This window comes from Ammospiza nelsoni, chromosome 4, assembly GCF_027579445.1.
Source record: "Ammospiza nelsoni isolate bAmmNel1 chromosome 4, bAmmNel1.pri, whole genome shotgun sequence".
Classification (NCBI taxonomy): Eukaryota; Metazoa; Chordata; class Aves; order Passeriformes; family Passerellidae; genus Ammospiza; species Ammospiza nelsoni.
The window spans coordinates 26577410-26597493 of record NC_080636.1 but is presented as its reverse complement, the minus strand read 5'-3'; the positions used below and the strand labels follow the sequence as shown (position 1 = coordinate 26597493).

The following is a 20084-nucleotide window of genomic DNA, read 5'->3' as shown; positions in this document are numbered from 1 at the left end:
ACTGGTGGAAGAAAGATGCTGCAGCACACTAGGGGACAAAAAGTCTTTGTTTATTTCTGTATCCCTTATTGTTTGAGTGTCTAGGGTTCTGTTTTTATAAACAAATAGTGTGAATTTTATTTCAGTAACATGGCTTTTACTGAATGCTTTTTGATTCTATGGCAGAAGGTATAGGGTAGATTCAAGTGTTACTAAAGTGTTACTTTGTCCTTTGCTGAAAATATAGATAGACTGCTAGGCAATTCCATTTCACTTACTCTCAGTGAACTGTGTCTGGAAAGACTCTCTGCTCAATTTATTCATATTTATTGTCTGTATTTCCAATTCTTCAATAGTGTAGGCATGTTTGTGTCCCATAACCACTTCCTTGCAGTGGAGAGGCAGTGTTCACAGGAAGCCCCATTAATTGCCTGTTCCTGTTCTTGACTGTCCCTGAATAGCATCTACTAAGATGAAGCTTAGTGTTCTGTCTAAGAGAGGTTCTAAAAACAGGCTGAGTGAAGAGAAATGAAAAATAAAGCATGTAACTTTTAAAAGTGGATAATATAAAAAGAAACTGGTTTTCCTGAAAATACAGTTTTTTAAAAAAAAGTTTTGATTGTTTGTATATATATATGTGTGTGAGTTCTTATTTTATTCTTTTGTAATTTGTAATCTACTTTGAAGTCGAGATCTGAACTATAATGCCACTGAATAACTGCTTTAGGCAGACCTGAGTGGCTGGGATCATGAACTTTGTTAGGAAATTTTGCACATTGTTTGGCAAAAGGAATTAAGATTGCATCTCTCTGTTCATTGCTTGCTGTATAAAACCCTTATTAAGAACAATTCTCCATCAGAAGATTACAGATTTAAAAAGTGATTGGTAAAGTGTGGGAATGAGAAGGAGCCAGAGGTCAGAGCCACAGCATCCAGCAGAGAAGCTAGAGCTGCTGCTGGGCCAACCTTGTTCACCCAAAGGTCTTTATGGAGCCAGGAATCTGGGTCTAAAAAGTGGCTTTACCTGTACTGATAATGGGGTCTGAGTTTGTAAGTGTTGTACTTTGTGAATAAAGAGGGCATGCTTGGAACACAAGAGGGCCCTGGGACTAAGGTGCTATCTAATTAAGACTTGTTCTCTCATCTCAGTAAGTGATGAGAAAAGGGATGGAGGAGGAAGGCATGGAGTGTTGCCTGTCCCTCTAATGAAAAAGTAAAATAGCATTGAAGGGGATTATAAATCATTTTTGTTAGAAACATAACCAGACCAAGAGGTCTGCTGTTAAAACAAGTTTGAATAATCAATAGTTTTTAATTTCCAAACAGCAGAAATCTTCTCTTTGTCATTTGATATCATAATTGGAACAATAATATAAATTCAGCTAAAAGAGGAGAAATTTTGGAAAAGGAAATTTGTATGTTGATACACTTGTGAACTGTTAAAAATTTTAGCACCAGAGCTTTCCCTTTACCATTCCTAGCACATCAGGAAGCTACCAGACAGGAGTTTTTTTATAGAGCATATATTGCGTTTCTTAAAATACTTTTGCTTGTACAGCTTGAAACTGAAATAGCTAGTGGTTTTCTTTTTTTTTGTTTATTGTAGGAAACATACTCGGCAATTTCCTACTCTTGTCCTAAGACACCAAAATTTTATGATCACACAGAAGCCTGTGTTGACCTTCTCAGTGACTGAAAGCAGATGTATGTGAGGTTCAGGGTTGTTCATGATTAGGCACAACTTCAGCAATGTTTTAAGGGCAGGGATTTTGGCCAAAGCTGGAATTTGTGCTTTAGCATCTTACTATAATTTTGCTTCTCTGTTTTTACCTCTCACTCTGCTGTTGGATATGATATGTGAAGCAATTAGAAATATGTTACAGCCTTTGAGACTTGAGCAGGATTTGCTGTTTCATTCTGAGGAACTGAAGTATATGTCACATCTATTGCAGCCCTGTCCTCCTGGGTATTACAGGAGCCCTTTGTCTGGATTGCTGCTTTCAACCTAGGCATAATGTAATGCTAAAATAAAAGAGTTTTCTTGTATGAGAAATAGATCTTCTATATAAGAAAGTATTTTTTAATTATAAAATTATTTTGAATATAGTACCCAGGCAGTATAGTAATTATTTTAAATGAAAAATAGCTGATGTTCTGCTTAGATGCTATGCAATATTAGCAAAGATGTCATCTTCCTGGTGATTGCAGTGCCTTTTCATTAGAATACAAAGAATGCAAAACTTGACAGGAAATAAATAATTATTATGTAAAACTTTTTATTTTTCTAGAGGAAAATACTTTATTATGCCAGTAGTTTCTGGGTTTAGCATTTTAGCAGTGACATTTTTGAATGTGTGTAATACATGCTTGTTTCTCTAGAAGCCAATGTAAATTGCCTAACTACTTTTATGAACATTTATGAATAGTATTAGTATTGATAAACTGTGTAAACTTGAATGAAAACCTAAAGAAAAGGTTTAGTAAAGTTTAAAATGCAGCTTGGTTCTTTTGCTTGTGCTAATAAACCCATCAGTTCACAGCACTATTTAATTCTTGTGACTTGAATAACTGACTAATTAACAATCTAAGTAATGTATTCAGAAGATTAAAAGAGGTCCTTTTGAGGTTTTCCTGTGGTTAACTTGTCCCTATCCTTTCGATAACAAACCTAAAAACCCAAGATGCTTCAAATGAGGAAAAAGAAATAACTTCATTAATGTTATATCAGAACACGTAATGGCATAATATTATTCTGGTATCTGGAATAGTGAATAATAGATAAGTTACAGCTTGAGCATGGCTTCTATTAAAACCTTATTTGAAAGATCCAAGAGACAGGTAATACATGACATCAGTGAGCAGCATGGTAACTCTCCCATTCCAACCTTTGTTTAGGGAATGGGCTTGCTCCCTGCTGCCTCCTGGAACCAAGTTTATAATGGCATTTTGCTGTCTTCAGTCATTTTTTCTCCTTTCCAAAAAGTTTTTAGTTAAAGGAAGCCTAGATAATTTAAGTTTAATAACATCTTAAAGTCTTCCTTCTGTAATGGTTCCTGTTGCCACATCTGTTGCACAAATGAGTTTACTACTCATACAGATTTTCTGAAAGAAAGCAGAAGATGGAGGAGTTACACTACAAGAAAATATAGCCTGAGACCCAGACCAGTCAAATGTATTAAAGGCAATGTAGAATATCTAAAAGGCTCTTGGTTTTGTTTATATAATAGCCAAAGAACAATATTTTTTTAAAGTTTTAAACTTCTTCAGTTTAGAAGGGCTGGCTCTTGTAATTCGTGATGTGAAGGTTTCTATACTTCAAATATACATATGGCAACATTCAGGGATGTCCTAATACCACTGCTGTTTTCTCATGATTTTATACATGTTATACGTCTATAAATTTGTCATTTTGTGATCCCTGTGAGTTTTGGAACACTTTACTTAAATTTATTATAGTAATAGACTCAGTATGTTATATTTACAGTAACTGTCCTAGGTGAAAATGAATATTAACTTGCCACTTTGTGAAGTTATGCGATATATGGTTTTAAACATTAAAAAACAATTTGAAAGAATTATTCAACTCCAGGATTTTCCGAGCTCTATGAGGCTAAAGTATTTTTCTTCCTCTTTCAGTTGATAAGCTCTATGAGCTCAGTAGCAGAGCACTGTCTCCCCTCCTTACTACGCACCTTGTTTGACTGGTACAGGCGCCAAAATGGAACAGAGGATGAATCTTATGAGTATAGACCTCGGTCAAGCACAAAATCAAAGGGGTAAGAATTTTCCTTGCAGAAGTCTGTTTGATTTTTGTGTGCTTTCTCATAAGAAAATGTGTGCTTTGTACTTCTGTGACAAGTATGTTGTATTTGGATTTGTCCTTACCTAAATTTGTGTAGAAAACACACAGACTTCTTTAAGGTAGTGTATTTAACTTGTGTAGATGATATACATGAAGTGACCTAATGGGTTTGGTGTGGATATACAGAAAGAAGCTGGATACTGGTAATTCTAAGCTAGTTTGTCCCCCTTTTTTTGTTTTGATTATTGGCAGGTCCACCTATCCATTTTATGTACATCTGCAACAGTGATTACATGAAAAACAATGCAGTAACTGTCCCTGCAATATTTGTGTTCAGTCTTGTGTCTGATAGCTGTGTTCTTGATTTCTTATTTTAGGGATGACCAACAACGTGAAAGAGATTATCTACTTGAAAGGAGGGACTTAGCTGTAGATTTCATTTTTTGTTTAGTTTTAATAGAGGTTCTAAAACAGGTAAGATCTTTTGCTTTGGCAAATTAATATTTTGCTTGTAATGTTGGTTTTGATAATGTCCTTTAAATTCTTATTTTAAAGACTAGAACATATCTATGGTGAGCATATGCAAGGCTGTAATTATACTCTCAGTTACATAAAGCCTTTGGCCTCTCCTACCTTTTCTTTACATGCATGCATTATCTCAGTTCATGTGTCTTGGAAAGCTGCTGATGTACTTCAAAAAGCAGAACTGTAAAAAATAACATTTAATTTATGCTCAGTACCCTTTGCCGGCTTAAATGTTCTTGAAATACAGGTTGAAATTGTTGGATAATGAGGTTAAAATGTACTTTAGAATTATCCTTATTTGGCTAAGAATGCCAGTACAGATTGTGTAAAAGTTATATATTGCAGAATTAGCTTGATATATGCCAGCAAAGGTGTCCTTGGACACTGGTGGGAGAGATTTCTCCAGAGCATCTCACAGCACTGTTTATTTGCTTCATACATGCATGTATGTATAGGTGCTACATACATGTAAGTGATATGTGCCTTTCAGATACCTGTTCATCCAGTGCCAGATCCTTTAGTACATGAAGTTCTAAACTTGGCTTTTAAGCACTTTAAACATAAGGAAGGGTAAGTTTCAACTGTGTATTTTAAAATATTTGTATTACCAGCCTGTGTTTCTTTGTTGTGATTGCTTTCTTTTCCCTCACATGTAACATGTTGGTGATAATACCAGTGTGAATGAACAAAAGTCAATGTCTTTAAATTGGAAACACATCTTGAAAGAAGATGGCTGTGTGCAATGTAACACTGAGTTTGTTTTGGTTTGAATCTACAGAATGATTTGCATCCTCAGATGCAGTAAGCAAAATCTGAGTTTAGATAAATACGGTAAAATTTCTATCCAGAATATGTTTCTTTTGAAATAAGAAATGAAACTACATTGCTTTAAATGTCACCCATGCATTTCATGTTTGAATTTAATTGTTTTTATGGTAATAATTTGCCTGCTAGGGGACAAATTTTTTTTTTTGTAATTGAAAACTTGCTTGAGGTTTAGAAGAGCAAAGTTGTATTTAATGAAGTTTTTTTCCCTTTATTGTTTTTTTTTTTTTTTTTTCTCTTTAGGTATTCAGGAACCAACACTGGGAATGTTCATATTATTGCAGACTTATATGCAGAAGTGACAGGGGTTCTTGCTCAATCAAAGTAAGTTCAGTCTCTGACTCTGTGTTTAAGAACAGACCAATGTAGACTTAAAGATTATTTGCTATAGCAGAATCTATTAATGTCCCCAGTATATAATCCTGTAAGTGTCAAATGTTGTCAGGTGTAGTGTGCTGTGTCTGTCTGATGTTCCAGCACAAAAAAATTGAACAAATTAAGAAATAATGTTTAGTATCATTGCTTTGCAGTCAGCTTGTAGGGGCAGGGAAAGGAGGCCCTGTGCCAGTCAACTCTTGTTTACTTAACTGGTATATTCTCATGTACTGATCACCGTAGGCACTCGTAAATGCCTGGGTTTGAAGTACCAGGGTTCATCTCCCTTGTATTTCTCATACTGCAGCTGCTGATATTGTTACAGACTAAAGAAATTGGTTCAAAATTATAGACCTCATACAAAAGTAAGTAAGAATGCAAATAATTGCTGTCTATATTCCTTGTTCAGGTTTCAAGCTGTTAGGAAGAAGTTTGTCACTGAATTAAAGGAGCTGCGGCAAAAGGAACAGAGTCCTCACGTAGTACAGAGTATCATCAGTTTGATCATGGGAATGAAGTTTTTTCGAGTAAAGATGTATCCTGTGGAGGATTTTGAAGCATCATTTCAGTTCATGCAGGTAAACAAGTGCTACAGAAAACGGAAATGAGTGTAATTTTAAATGTTTAAGTCATGAAGCTATGATGACACTTGGTGTGATCAGTCACTCCCTCTACTTGTGTGCCATCCTTCATCCTTTTCTGTTCAGTTCCTAATTTTTCAGAGGTGTGAATTGTTTCTCTAGTTTGTGAGTACCTTTCATGAGGAGGAGCCTTTCACAATTGTCATAGTAGTGTGGCAAACCTGTAATATGTGAATTTAAGACTGAATGAAAATGGATAGCAATGAAATAATTTTGTTTTTATAAAAGCAGTGTATTAAAGAAAAATAATTATTTTGTATATTATTTTTTAACAGATGAGATGTCAAGACTTACTTTTCTTTAAAAATACTTCACTGTGGATTATTTATTGTGTATGGAATATTTAGTTATATTTAATTTTCTTTACATCAAAGTCCTTTGAAAATGAAAATTAGTATTAAAAAATAAAATATAATTCCCAATAATTTTAATAGATTAAGCATTAAAATTTTTTAAGCTTCAAAATGATCTGAGGGAAAATGTGTGTATTTATATTCTTTTGTATTCTGAGTACTCTTTATATTCTGAGTAAAAAGTAAATAGCTATCTGGTATTACAAATGTTCTTTCAATTCATTGAGGTGTATTGCTGGGCAAACAGGTTTTAAACTTTCTTATGTTTTGTGAAGTTGATACTGCTAAGGAATGTAAAAGTAACTCAAACACATTACATGTTTAAAATTAAAACAGGCAACTAATGTTAGACTGCTAGTGGTTTTTATGACGTAGTTATGTTTGTATTCCTTTTTCTAAATATTTTTCTAATGTTTTCTTACTAAGGAGTGTGCTCAATACTTCCTGGAAGTAAAAGATAAGGATATAAAACATGCACTTGCTGGTTTGTTTGTGGAAATTCTCATACCTGTGGCTGCTGTAAGTATTTTAATCCCCCCTGCCACACTGTTCCCCCCACTTTCCACTGAGCTGTCATTAAAATTCTTCAATTAATCCTCAAAATATTACATTTTTATAGATTCAGAAGGACATCTACTGCCTAAGGAGGGCTTACAAGGAGGCTGAAGAGGGACTTTTTACAAGGGCATGTAGTGATAGAACAAGGATAGAAGTAGGATAGGTTTAGATTAGATATTAGGAAGAAATTCTTTACTGGGACCATGGTGAGGCACTGGAACAGGTTGCTCAGAGAAGTTGTGGATGCCCCATCCCTGGAAGTGTTCAATGCCCGGTTGGATGGGGCTCTGAGCAACCTGGTCTAGTGGAAGGTGTCCCTGCCCACAGCAGAGTGGGGAGTTAGAGCTAGGTTATCTTTAAGTTCCCCTCCAACACAAACCATTCTGTGACTGTTGCATAGATTACCTTCACAGTCTTAAAGGGAAATAGGTTGATTTGTGTGTTGGCTCATTTCCAAAGATTTTTCAGAACTTTAAAAAATCGTCTGTTTTCTAGACACCTTTATTACCAGAGCATTGTGTAATTTTATACGTGCTTTAAAAATTTGAAATTTCCTTGGTTTAGTATTTGTTTGCTCAAGGGTCTGGCTGACTTTTCTTTATTAGCTGAAATCTTTTGAGTTCTTTCTGTAGTAAGCTGTGTAACATTTTTACAGTTTGATAAGAAGAGTGTGAACTCTTATGCAGGAAGGAAGAATGTAGGTCTTGGCTAATTAAATAAAAATAATTTGTAGAGGTGAATGTCCACTAGATTTAATCCTTCAAGTGGAAGAGCAGTCTGTCATCTCCTCTGTGTGTTTTAAATCTAAAAGTAGAAATTTCACAAAGCAGCTATGAACAAGAAAAAAAACCTCATTATCATCCCAGTGTTGGATGTACTGTGCCTGTAATGCTGCTTGTGCAATCTTTTAGTCAAAACAGGCCCTGTTTCTTCCCAGGCTGCTTTGCTTGGTTTTGTGAAGCTTGTTCAGCAGGTCAAGAAGAAATGATGGTGCCTGAGTATAATTCAAGCTGACCATTGACAAGCTCAGTTAATTTCTTCATAGTAGATTGATACTTTCTGGAATTGTTGTGTAAAATGCTAGTTGTATTAGCAGATGCCAGGCCCATGTTTGGCATGCAGTCCCAAAAAGTGGCCAGTTGTGGCTGTGTGTTGCCACATAGATTATAGGGACATATCTTGCTGTAAATGGAAAATTGGGACATGTAGATCTTGTTTTGTAGAATAGGATCTACAAAGAGTAGCATGCTAGGTGGCCATCCCATCTGAGCAAGATCATAGGAAAAGAAAGATTAGGTAGGAAAAGAAAGGAAAGTAACTCTCTGAGTTCTTCATCCTCTTTTAAATGGTTTACCTTGCCCTGGGAAAGTGCTTCCTTCCTTTCCGTGGTCTCAGTCTTGGTTTTTTGAGGCAGGAGGTTGTTTTTGGTTTTGTGGGTTTTGTTTGTTTGTTTTTATGGATGTTTGTTTGGTTTTGTTGGTTTGGGGGGGGGGGTTGTGGGTTTATTTGAGGTTTTTGTTTGGCTGCTGTTTGTTGGTTTTTTTATTGGTTTTGTTGCTGCTGTAAGGTTTGGTATACTTGGGGACTTGGGTTTTTAAAATTATTTTTAAATTACAAAGGAAACAATCCTTTTTCATAAGGCATAATTAGAAAGAGGTGCTTCCAGTAGTAATTGCTTATGGGAATAAGTTTTGATCTTACCCAGGCATGCCTATACTCCTCTAGAGAAGAATAGAAGAATTTCTTTCCCATTGAAGAGTGAGCACATTTTGTCATTTTGAATTCCATAGTAGCTTGGCAGCTAGAGTGGGAGTGCCAAGTGAAACTATTTAGCATTTAGGTAAATGCAAATATTAGTTTGCAGAATCATAAACGTGGGGAAAACTGCCCTTGAAATAAGGAGGAAGAAGCAGCATTTGGGAGGTGGGACTGTCCTCTGGCAAGGGCAGAGGCAGGAACAGGGCTGTGCAGAGCACTTGTGGTGCTGTGATCCAGCCTGAATCAGCGCTTCAGACACTTGGGGAGGGAGGCTTGATCTGTCCTTCTGACTCACTGGGTCTCTAATAATTTCATACTAATGGAGCTTCTTAAATAGAATGAGGAGCTCACTCCCAGGCTGAGGTGCAGTTGAGCAGGTTAGTCATTCTCTGGGAAGATGTGAGATGCAAGTTTGAATATTTTTCATGCAGCTGAAGGAATTGAATGTAGATTTTTCTGTATCTTGGATACAGAAAATCACTCAAGTGAGGAATCTGTTGGGTTTCAGCATTGAGACTTCTTTGCTGTCATTCCCTTGCTTAGTCATTCAGGCATTTTAAGAAACCTGACCTGATTTGGACCCTGCAGGTATGATGAATCACAGCATATTTTATAGCAGGGAAGTTAGGGCTGCTCTGAAAGCCTAAGATTATATCCCAAAGCAACAGTGCTGTGGTGACAGCAACTGACTGATTTCTCACGTGGAGTTAGCAGAGTACTAATCAACCTACAGCCTAAGATAGCAAAGGATAAATAATTGGGTACATAGGAAGTGATTTAAATCATAATTACTTTCTAATTTCTTTCTTTGTCAATCTGTACACATTACAGAGATACATGCTTTTTTTTTGCTTCTACATCATGAAGCTTTTAGAGTGTTCTTAGCAAGATGGACATGATTTTTCTTTATGTAGTGTTAGTAGATATAATGTTTATGTAATATTAATAACTGTAAATAATAACGATACCAGAAATTATCTTATGTTGTAAGGAAATTATATGTACTGAGGATTTCTTCCAAAAAAGCCATTTTAGTCTCCAACACCCCACCCCTCAATGTGATAAATAAAGCAGAAACAGCTTAAAACAGGAGGTTGAGAATAGTGTTTAAATAGATCATCCTGAGGATCCAGAGGGAAGCCTAAAAGGCTTGCAGAGGTTTCAGTAAAGGAGGTGGCAGCTGCCTGGGTTGTGGAAGGAAAGCTGTTCTGTGTGCAAGAACAGAGTGGGTCAGAAGGCTGTAGGGCTCCATGTGTGTTTCAGTAATTCTGAAAGCTGAGCAAAGACAACTTGCATGATTGGTTGACTGGTAATCCTGTGGATTATTTCTTAATTTTCCAGTTTTCAGTATTAAAACAAAGAAGAAAACAGGAGCAGTTCAGAGGGGAGCTGTGAAAGTTAAGGATACTAATTTTTTTTCAATAAATGTAAATATGCATATGAAGATCTTCAGTGTAGTTTTTATTTGTTAGTTGGTATTAAATACATTTTCTTCTTTGAGTACGGAATAGAGACCATGTTCCTAAACCAATTTATTTTAGTGGACTGTTCTGTTGGGGTGGAGTTTTTCGTATATTTGCTTTAATTGTTAATTTTAACCATATGATTGTAGTGTATGGCATGATTTCTTATGCTTCTGTTTTTATTTCAGATAAATACACTGAAATACCTTACTAATGTGAAATTTAACTTTTGAGTGGTTTTGAATTCATAGACATCTTAATGTGTATTTAAATTGCCTTCTTTGTAAATTTTTAAGCCCGTTAATTTGTGCTTTTTTTTTATAGGCTGTTAAAAATGAAGTGAATGTGCCATGTTTGAAAAATTTTGTGGAGATGCTTTATCAGACTACCTTTGAATTGAGTTCAAGGAAGAAGCACTCGCTGGTATTTTAAAGAAATATTTCAACTTCTCCAATTTGCTCATCTTAGGCTCTTAAGCTAGTGCATTATATGAGGAAAAGCTTATCAAGCCATATTAATTTAAATCTTAACATCTCAGTATAATTAAATTCCCATAGTGTGTGTGCATTTGTTCTAATTTTGCTTTGTTTCTTTGTGCAGATATGTGCTCTTATCTCACATGTGAGATTGTCTTGAAGTCAGTGCTTGTTTTTGATTATTTTAGTGGATTTTAGCAGAGTTATTTAACTTAATGTCTTTTTAGTAAAAAACTTGCATTCAGGGAGTCTGAATATATTTAAATTAGGATTAATTAAAAGATGCAAATGTCAGACAAGACTTTTTCAGTAAAATAGCAGCCTCTTAATACTCCTGCTTTAGCCTGGTTCTCTCCTCTCATCATACGCCATGTTTAAATTCTATCATTTTTTAAATTATCTCTTATTTTTGCAGTATTTGGTTATTTTTGATGACTATGGCAGCCATGTTTCAGGTTGATTTACTTCACTTTGCTGAAAATGTAGAGCTACTTTTTGCATTTCAGTTGGCACATTAAGTAAATGCAAGTGAATTTAAAATGTTATATTCTCACTTTCATGTTATGGATGAGCTTTTCTTTCTAGTATTCTGCACATATAAAGCATATATCATTGTATTGGTTAAACTCTTTATGTAAGAGTAACATAAAGTGGTTGATATTAGTATTAAAGATATAATTTTTAAAATGAAGTTAGAAACGTTGTATCAGGAATATTGTTTACCTACTCATCCTTTAGTTGTGCTTCATAACAAGAAAAGCTGCAGTCAGATTTGGTACTAATCACCATTATGTGTTAAAAGGTTGTGGTACTTAAATCTTACCTTACTAAAGCAAAGCTAAATCATACTTTGCATATGCACAGATTTAAAATAAAATATATTGTGGTTCATTCCTCACTAAAAGTAGATCTTGAGTAGAAGTAGCATTTCTGACAACTTAAAGTCTGAGTTTTTATTGAGTTAATATTTTTCCTGAATATTCATGGAGGCAGTGCACCTGCCCAGCATGTAGAGCTACATGAATTGAGTCTTGTGGTTGCAGGGAAAGCCTGAACATTGTAGGAAGGATCAGACTTCTCACAGTCCTTGTTTGACATCAGGCCTTGCTGGGGGATGAGCTTCACCTTGGTCCTCCTGCCCCAGTGTGACCCCCTGAGCTCTTGCAGCACTCAGGAGTTACCAGGGCACTGTGCACGAGTGTCCCAGGGCAGGGAGAGGGGCCATGCAGTGCCAAAACTGTGACAGTGAGGGGCAGCAGCCAACTGTGTCTCATTCTCAATGTAAAACACTTGGGAGGTCTGCAAAGAGCAATTTGATCAATTCTTTTTCCCCCTACTCATAGGCTTTGTACCCATTGATCACCTGCCTGTTGTGTGTCAGTCAGAAACAGTTTTTTTTAAATAACTGGCACGTTTTCCTGCAGAACTGTTTGTCACATCTGAAGGTAAGAATCCTTTCTAATTAAGGAACTGTTGCAAATCACTAGCATTTATGACAATATGTTTTCAGCATTCTTGTGCCAAATAAACAATGAGTAATATTTGGCTGTTTAAAAGGACACTGAAATATTTTTCTAAAAAGAAATTAAATGTTTCAAGTCTCTGTATTAAACCTAGTAGTAAGTTTTTGTGATGCTATATTATGTTGCAAATAAGTGTGGTCCCCTTGGGGATTATAATTTTTATTGAGTAAAATCTGCAGAAGTGTCTGCTAACAAGGGCTATTAATGCCAGAGAAAATATAAACCATATTTCTTTCTGTGTAAATTATATGTGAGAAAATAAGTGACTTATCTGCTCTAAGTAGAATGTATAGGAAGTACAAACTTCCTGTCTTTTGTTCACTTATTGAGGGAATAGAAAATGAGCTGTGAGACCAGAAAAGATGTTATATCTACAGCCTGTGATACAAATTTTAAAAAACCAATTACAGTGTCCCTTTAACTTGTGCCTTCTGTTGGTATCATTGTAACCATCAATTGGTTGATGAAGACATCAAGATATTTGCAAATCAGTCACTTTATTGTAGTTATTGTATGTGTTCTTTCTTTGATTATGATTAACATAATTCTTGATTTTGCCTAATGTATTGATTTTGATAATGTTAATAAATTCTTTGATCCTCCTTCACAACGCTGATTCTGGTTAGTTATGAGTGACAGTTACAAAGCTTATTTGTAAAATACATAAACCAGCATGAAGTCAAAAGGAAAACAGTTTAGCTGCTTTGATTGTTTTGGGTCATTTTGTTCTTACAACATCTTTCACACCTTTCTGTTGCTTGTTGGGTTCTGTATATTTTTCATCTAACATTATTGCAGTTCTTTTGCAGTATTTGCCTTGATTTTTGTTTTGTGGTTTATTTTGCTTATGGAGGCTGCTTGTGCTTTTGTTTTTAAAGCTTTAAAAAAAACTCCTTACAATCTAGGAGTTGCCTTTTTCTGGCATAATGTCCATCGCTGGTAATGGATGTATTAAAACTATAAATGCCAGTGAGTTTAACTGGTATTTGCTGAGCATGCATTTTATATTTTACTTAGATTTGTTAACCACTAACAGCTTAACACATTTACTGTAAGGCTCTATTCAGCAGAAATTCCACTTATGAATTTCTGCAATTCAGAATTTGCAGTGTTATGATGCTATGCCATCAATGAGTCCTTTAGGGTATTTTATGCCTTGGTTTAATTTGGCACACCAAATACTATCAAGTTTTTTGGGTGCCTACCTTGTTCAGAAATTTCATTGAGCTTAATCTTGAAAAATACACCCCCACTGTCCTGATGTATCTTATGAATTAATGTGTTCCTTTGTTTCTGAAGCTAATTAAATGCATGCACTCTGTAATAAGTAATCTCATTAATTTACAAATCTAAATTTCACAGCAGTTTAGTCTTTCGGATTTCCCCTCATTTTATTTCCTGATTTTCTAATGACTAAAATTATTTTATTTGGAGTTATTTAAATATGTAAAATGAAATAAGAAATTCCAAATCCATTGCCTCTAGTATCCTTGTTATTAATAAAGTAATTTTGAAAGTTACTAGGAGATGCTTAGAGCACTAACAGGATTCATTTACCCCTACTGTATTTGTTGAAATGAACAAATTAGGAATTGAAATAATGATAACACTTGGAGTCTGTCACAGGGATATTCCATGAAGAGTACAGGCATGCTAGAAGTCACCAAGAGGTAATGTAGGTTATGGATTCGTGGTGCTCTCATTATTCCCTGGTGAGTGCCCAGTACAAACTCTCCTGAGCCATGAGCACCACGGTGGTGGTGAAATGAGCACGTTGGTGGCTGAAAGGAGCCATTGCCCATTTGCTCTGCTGTGAAAGCTCACACCTTTGCAGTGGCCCCACAGTACCTGATGCAGTTTGTTCATACCTGCCTTACCTTCTGGTGCTTTATTAAATTTGATAATGCTCCTGAGAGTGCTCTGAATCCTAAACCTGGCAATATTTATGGTCTTTGTAAACTCTTTGTGCTGGGTTTCAGTGCACGTTGCCTTTAGTTATCCTCAAAGCAGGCTTAGAGTGTGGGGAGAACATCCTAGCCTTGCTGAAAGGAGGAAACCTAGTGGTCTGGACCAGTGCAATGAGCACATCAGTGAGCTGTAGGAGTCAGACCAGGAGTGTACCAAAGGGTTGGTTTTTTTCTGGTATATATTTAGTTAGCTTTGTCCCACAAATCGCTTGGGCTGCTGTTTCAGCACTGAGCCCAGCAGACATTTTTTTACACATTGTAGTGTAGGCAAAATTCTGAGTTTGTTCAGCAGATAGTAAAGCTGGGTCAGTATTGTAAAACACTTTGCTTACTTTTTTTGACTAGTATTTACACAGACTAATTCTAGCAAGTTTGTCAGAAATTTGATAAATTTTTGGATGAATCTGAGTTGTGATATCTTTACTACTTGTTCTGGAGGGAGGAAGGAACATTTTAAAAAGCTGGAGAAATGAGAGAGAACAGTGTCTGTCACTCTGCACCACTGTTGGCTGGAGAAAGAGTATTTTTTGTCCTCACAGTTTACCTGTAGTGTCTGTTACCACAAAACCTTGAAAATTGAAGGAACGTTTTCTGCCACTACAGCAAACCCTTTTATTTCTACTGAATAGAGTCCTTGCTAGACACCTATCTGTTGGTTTTGAGCTTTTTTTCATCTAACATGCATGTGCCTTCCATTCTCATGTTTGTTATGTTTTGCTGTCTCACATTGCTTTATTTAGATGCCATCTAACAACAGTATCAGAAAACAAATAGAAACACTGCAGGTGAGTTAATATGTTGTTGTAACTCAGTGAAATGTTGCTTTGTCTCATGTAAATACTTTTGTTTTGGTTTTTTATGTTATTTGTTGTATTTTGTGCTTTCCTTTCTTTGTAAAATTGCTGTTAGTACTGTTAGAAGCAATAGGACTAAGAATAGCTAATGTTTCAAAGATGTTTTTCTCTTGCCAGGGAGTAAAGGAGAAAGATCAGAAAATTGTCTAATACCAGTTTTTCCTTGGGGGTGAAAGTGTGGCTTTGTGAGATTGATTATTAATATCACAGCTGGTGTCCCTGAACACCAGTGCATGTTTCCTCTGGAAGTAACTACCTATTCAGCTGTATGGGTTTTTCTGTTACTTCATTTCAAAAAGTGTCTTGCATGTGAGCAAACTGAAAACATTTTCACAGTAAAAAAACGTGAAACTGATTTACTGTAACAACTTGCAGTGCACTAACTTGAAAGACTTTTACACTGTTGGTTTTGCAGGTTTTAAAAAGTAGAAATTGTTTTAGTTCAGAACAGAAGAAAAGTTTAACATCAGTATTAAAAAGTACTTTCTTCAGTAAGTGACTACATTTGACTAACATGGAAAAAATGCTATTTTGTTTCTTGTCATCATTGAGATTTGTTTCATTGACTCATTTTAATGTGTTTTAATTTGCTCCCACGTTTTTGGTTTTGTAACAGATACTGTTCCTGACAACTTTTTTCATAGTCTGCTGATGCCATAATTTATGTTTAAAAGTTTTAGAATTTTAAACAAAACTATGTTTAAAAAACCCCAAACATATAGCATACTTTAAAATGTGACAGATATCATCTAAAAAAGATTAAAACTCTGCCAGATGTTGAATTACATAGCCATCTATTCCTTATTCTAGTTGCTCTAATGTCTAAGAGAAAATAAATACTGACATCTTAATACCAGGTGTACATGCAGTGTTGTAATTCAGACCCCAAAAGCAATTTTCTTCTAGAATATTTTTTAACTCTTCATTGTAGGAAGTGATAATGAAAATTTTCAATGCTTAAAATAATAAAAGTACTGCAGAATTTATTTCCTAACTCTTTTAAAAAGGTGAATGCCTCTATATATGTTCCTTTTTTTTCCTTTATAACAAGCAAACTTTGTCATAATTACTCAGAAGTAGCTCTATTGGATGATACACCTGCTAACAGATGGAACATTGTTTACACATTATTAAAACATCTACCATTTTTTTATTAGATTATTGAAAGCCAACAATAATTTTTTTGTTTACTTCTGGACCTGTAAATTAAGCCCCCCTGTAGAATATCAGAAATTAGAAAATTGAACTATTACTCATTTCCAGATGCATTTCAGATAGACTTTGATAACACTTGTACCAATGAATTCCCCATCTGCTTTGACAATCAATAATTGTTGGCCTGTAAACTAAATACAGTGAGTAATAATATTGTGGGAGTTTTGCTGTTTAAGCTGATTAGAATCAAAGCTATCCCAGTCTCACCCTCTGGTAGAGTTACATTTCCTTCTTGCTCACAGTAGCACTGCAGGTAAATTAGCTGTAGGGTGAGACATTTATCAGTGTGAATAGTAAGCAGGGACAGGTGTAACTTCTTGCTGGATAGATTTTATCCAGATCACTTCCCTAAATTTACCCACTGCCTAGCTGTAGTGCTGACTCAGAGGTGATGGCAGCACACATTGATGTATGAAGGGAAGACAGAACAGCATTATCACAGATGTAAACTGGGTTAAGTTATTCCCTCTAATATTCTGGTAGTCAATCTTGTGTGTTACTTGTCTGTCCTACTTTGAAATACCACTTCTGCCTCTGTGATTCTGTGATAGGCTTTTAGTACCAAAACCAGTAGCCTGGACCCACCTGTGTTAAAGCCACCAAAATTACTCTCCTTTGTGTATACAGTCTTTTATACAGACATGGACATGAGGTTATTTTGATCAGCTTATGGGTGTGAGTTGGACTTTCTTACTGCTAGAATTAATGTACAGGGAGCATTGAGGTTGTGGAGAGAGAACCATGAATGAGACCATCTCTTTTTGAACAGTATTTTTTTTTAGTTCCACTTACCCTTACCATGAATGAGACCATCTCTTTTTGAACAGTATGTTTTTTTAGTTCTACTTACACCCTTTGTGAATTTGCACTCCATTTGTCCTGGAAGGACAAAGGCATCTGCAATTCTGACTCACTGGCTTGTGGCAAAAAAAAAATGAAATTAATTATGTTCAAGTCATCATATAGATATGTCTTGAGACAGAGGGACTTCACTGGAGGTGGGGAAGGTGTGGTTTTGGGGTTCTGTTTTTGCTTTTTTGTTAGTTTTGTTTGGGTTTATTAGTTTGAATTGGGATAATGCCTAAAAAGTTGACAACTCAGAATCATTTATTATATTCAGAAATTTATACTTATGGCCAGGTCCAGGAATCTTGCTGGACACTTCTAGATTGTAAGTACTCCAAGAATCCCTATTTGGAAAGGAGGTTTCTGGAGCTGGTACAAAGAATGCTAGCTACTGTTTTACACAGTTTATGAGCTTGGAGGAGCAAAGCTAAACTCAGTAGCAGCTTGAAGACAAAAATCATTTTGTGTTCAGTACATTATTTAAACTGAATTGTGCTGCTAGATTTTATATTAATTCAAGAAGCAGTAGCATAATTGTTACAATAAAAGTTCATTGAAAGTGGGCAAACACTAATACAGCCTGCAGGAAGTGTCTGCATTGTCTGAAGCCACACCCAGAGATGCATCTTTGTGTGCCTTCCCTGTTTTGCATTCTTTTCTTCTGCACCTGCTATTGTCTGCTGTCACAGGCTGAGTGATGGAATGAGACCTTGTGCCTGATCCAAAGCAGCTACTCCAATGTTTTAGACAAACTAAAAATTGGTTTGCTATGAAGTAGGTATTTGTTACCAATGGCTTTCTGAGAAAAGTTCTTGAAAGCAATTTACTCTTGGTGTGTTCATCTCAAGAAGAATATCTGCTTTTTAGTTACTGCTCTGCCCTCAGAGTTAGAGATGTGTAAAATGAGCTGGAGTTACTAGTTAAAAATTTAAGGTTAGGAAATATGCAATACAGGCTTGGTTTGTTTTTGAAAAAATACCAAAAAATTGTAGTCAGTATTAAACCCATCTGCTTTCATTGTTAAAAATTTATTTTCAAAATAAATAAACGTTATAATAGAATTTTGTCAGTGTCTCACAGGCAACAATAACTGTATTTCTAAATTTATTTTACAGAATAAAGATCCCAAAATGTCCCGAGTTGCACTGGAATCTTTGTATAGGTTATTGTGGGTTTATGTTATTAGAATTAAATGTGAAAGCAACACTGTAACTCAAAGGTAAGTTCATTATACAAAGTATTTTAAACTACTGATGATGGAGATTTTATTCCAATTTAGTGATATCAGAAGAGAGCTTGAAGCCAGCTCAGGGATGGTTTAGTCAAATAAGCAGTAAATATTTTGTAAAAAACCAAAAGCCCTTGAGTACTTTGATGGAAGAAGGAATAGAGTCTCGAATTGTCTTTGCAGGGATAGAAGAAGGCAGAGAGATGAGCAGGAAATTTATTAAAGTCAAAAGGCACCAATGGTGACAGAACAAATTGGATATGAAGTGTCCATCACTAAGTATGGACTGGAAATAAAAAGGTTTTATTTATATTTGTGTATAATGAGAATTTGGAATAGTCATTCAGATTTTGCCCCTCCTCCTGACTATTAGTAACTGGTTTAAAACAGGATATTTTTCAGTTCATAGAGGAACCCATGATCCTATTGCCTGTGACAGCTGGTGCTGGGCTTCCTGTACCTGATCCTACCTGTATAGGCTTCTATATTATTTCATAGTAGGTCCACACACACGCACACACACACACTCACACTCTTCCAGATTTGAACTGTAACATCTGTGCTGTTATAAGTATCTATTTTTAAAAGATCTTTTTATTTCTTTTTGTTTCTAAACTCTTGTAGCCGTCTCATGAGCATTGTATCAGCACTTTTCCCAAAAGGGTCGCGCAGCGTGGTCCCACGAGACACACCTCTGAATATATTTGTGAAGATTATTCAGTTCATTGCTCAGGTAAGAATGCATCTAGCTAGAGCTATAATAGTAGGATGAACATTATTTGGAAGAAATTTAAGTTTAAGGTTCATTTTTGAAATGTTTCCACTGCAAGTGGTCTCATCTTGAGTAGAATTTCTCCAAATATGTGTAACAAACAAAAGAATTAATTCTCTTTCAATTGGTGGCAAAATTTTTTTTTTGAACTTCACAAACTCGTATGTACAAACATTATGATGATTAGTATTTACATTTGTATTGCACTGTTGCGTGCTGTATATATATATATATATATATATATATATATATATATATTTATATGTTTGCAATATAATTACTATATCCATTATGGTAGTTTTATAAGGGACAAAGAATTAGAACAGCAATACCTATTTATGTTTAGCCTGGAGACTGACCTCAATAGACAGAAATAGTATGCAATGAATGCAGTAGTATATAGTCAGCATTACATTATGATTTATATTATTTTAGGTGCATTTCTTGTCCTAATATCAAAATGCAAGATGCAATATCACAAGATGAGCTCTCATTAATCTTTAACTTTATATATTAGAGACATCTTTTCCTGTCTTAGAAATAGCTTGTCTGTGCTTCAGCATCCAAAACTATTTGCTTTTGGTCATACAAGGATGAGGCAGGATGCACAACTCATCACTGTTTATATTTTTATATTTATATTTATATGTAGTATTTTTTTCTACCTTAGGGCTTCTCTTTATCCCAATTTCTTTTTTCTATAACAGCTCATGTTATTTGTAGAAATGTATTTGATCTGATGATGAATTGTCTGGGAATTTTTTCAGGAGAAATGGTTCATCCGTATCAGGGGACGAGCTGTGTTGAATTGTACTAGATTTTAAAAAAAGGTCATAAGAATACGGAGGAAAAAAGAAATATTTTAAAAACTTTTAAAAATAAATTTTAAGACATAATACCCAGTAGCTGTGCAAAGCCAAGAAA

The 20084-nt window shown here is 35.2% G+C and overlaps 1 protein-coding gene across 9 annotated transcripts in view; it reads left to right on the top strand.

The window, feature by feature from the left end:
- FRYL (FRY like transcription coactivator) overlaps nt 1–20084 on the top strand; it is a 162719-nt gene that overhangs the window by 73828 nt on the left and 68807 nt on the right. For 6 of the 9 annotated variants that reach the window (XM_059470914.1, XM_059470913.1, XM_059470907.1 and 3 more), the window contains 11 exons: nt 3616–3755; nt 4159–4255; nt 4797–4876; nt 5375–5455; nt 5916–6084; nt 6927–7019; nt 10604–10702; nt 12099–12200; nt 14986–15030; nt 18276–18379; nt 19013–19121. In XM_059470914.1, the coding sequence (XP_059326897.1) occupies nt 3616–3755; nt 4159–4255; nt 4797–4876; nt 5375–5455; nt 5916–6084; nt 6927–7019; nt 10604–10702; nt 12099–12200; nt 14986–15030; nt 18276–18379; nt 19013–19121 (1119 nt within the window). The remainder of the gene's footprint in view (nt 1–3615; nt 3756–4158; nt 4256–4796; nt 4877–5374; nt 5456–5915; nt 6085–6926; nt 7020–10603; nt 10703–12098; nt 12201–14985; nt 15031–18275; nt 18380–19012; nt 19122–20084) is intronic. The other 3 variants (XM_059470915.1, XM_059470909.1, XM_059470910.1) reach the window with 1 other exon arrangement.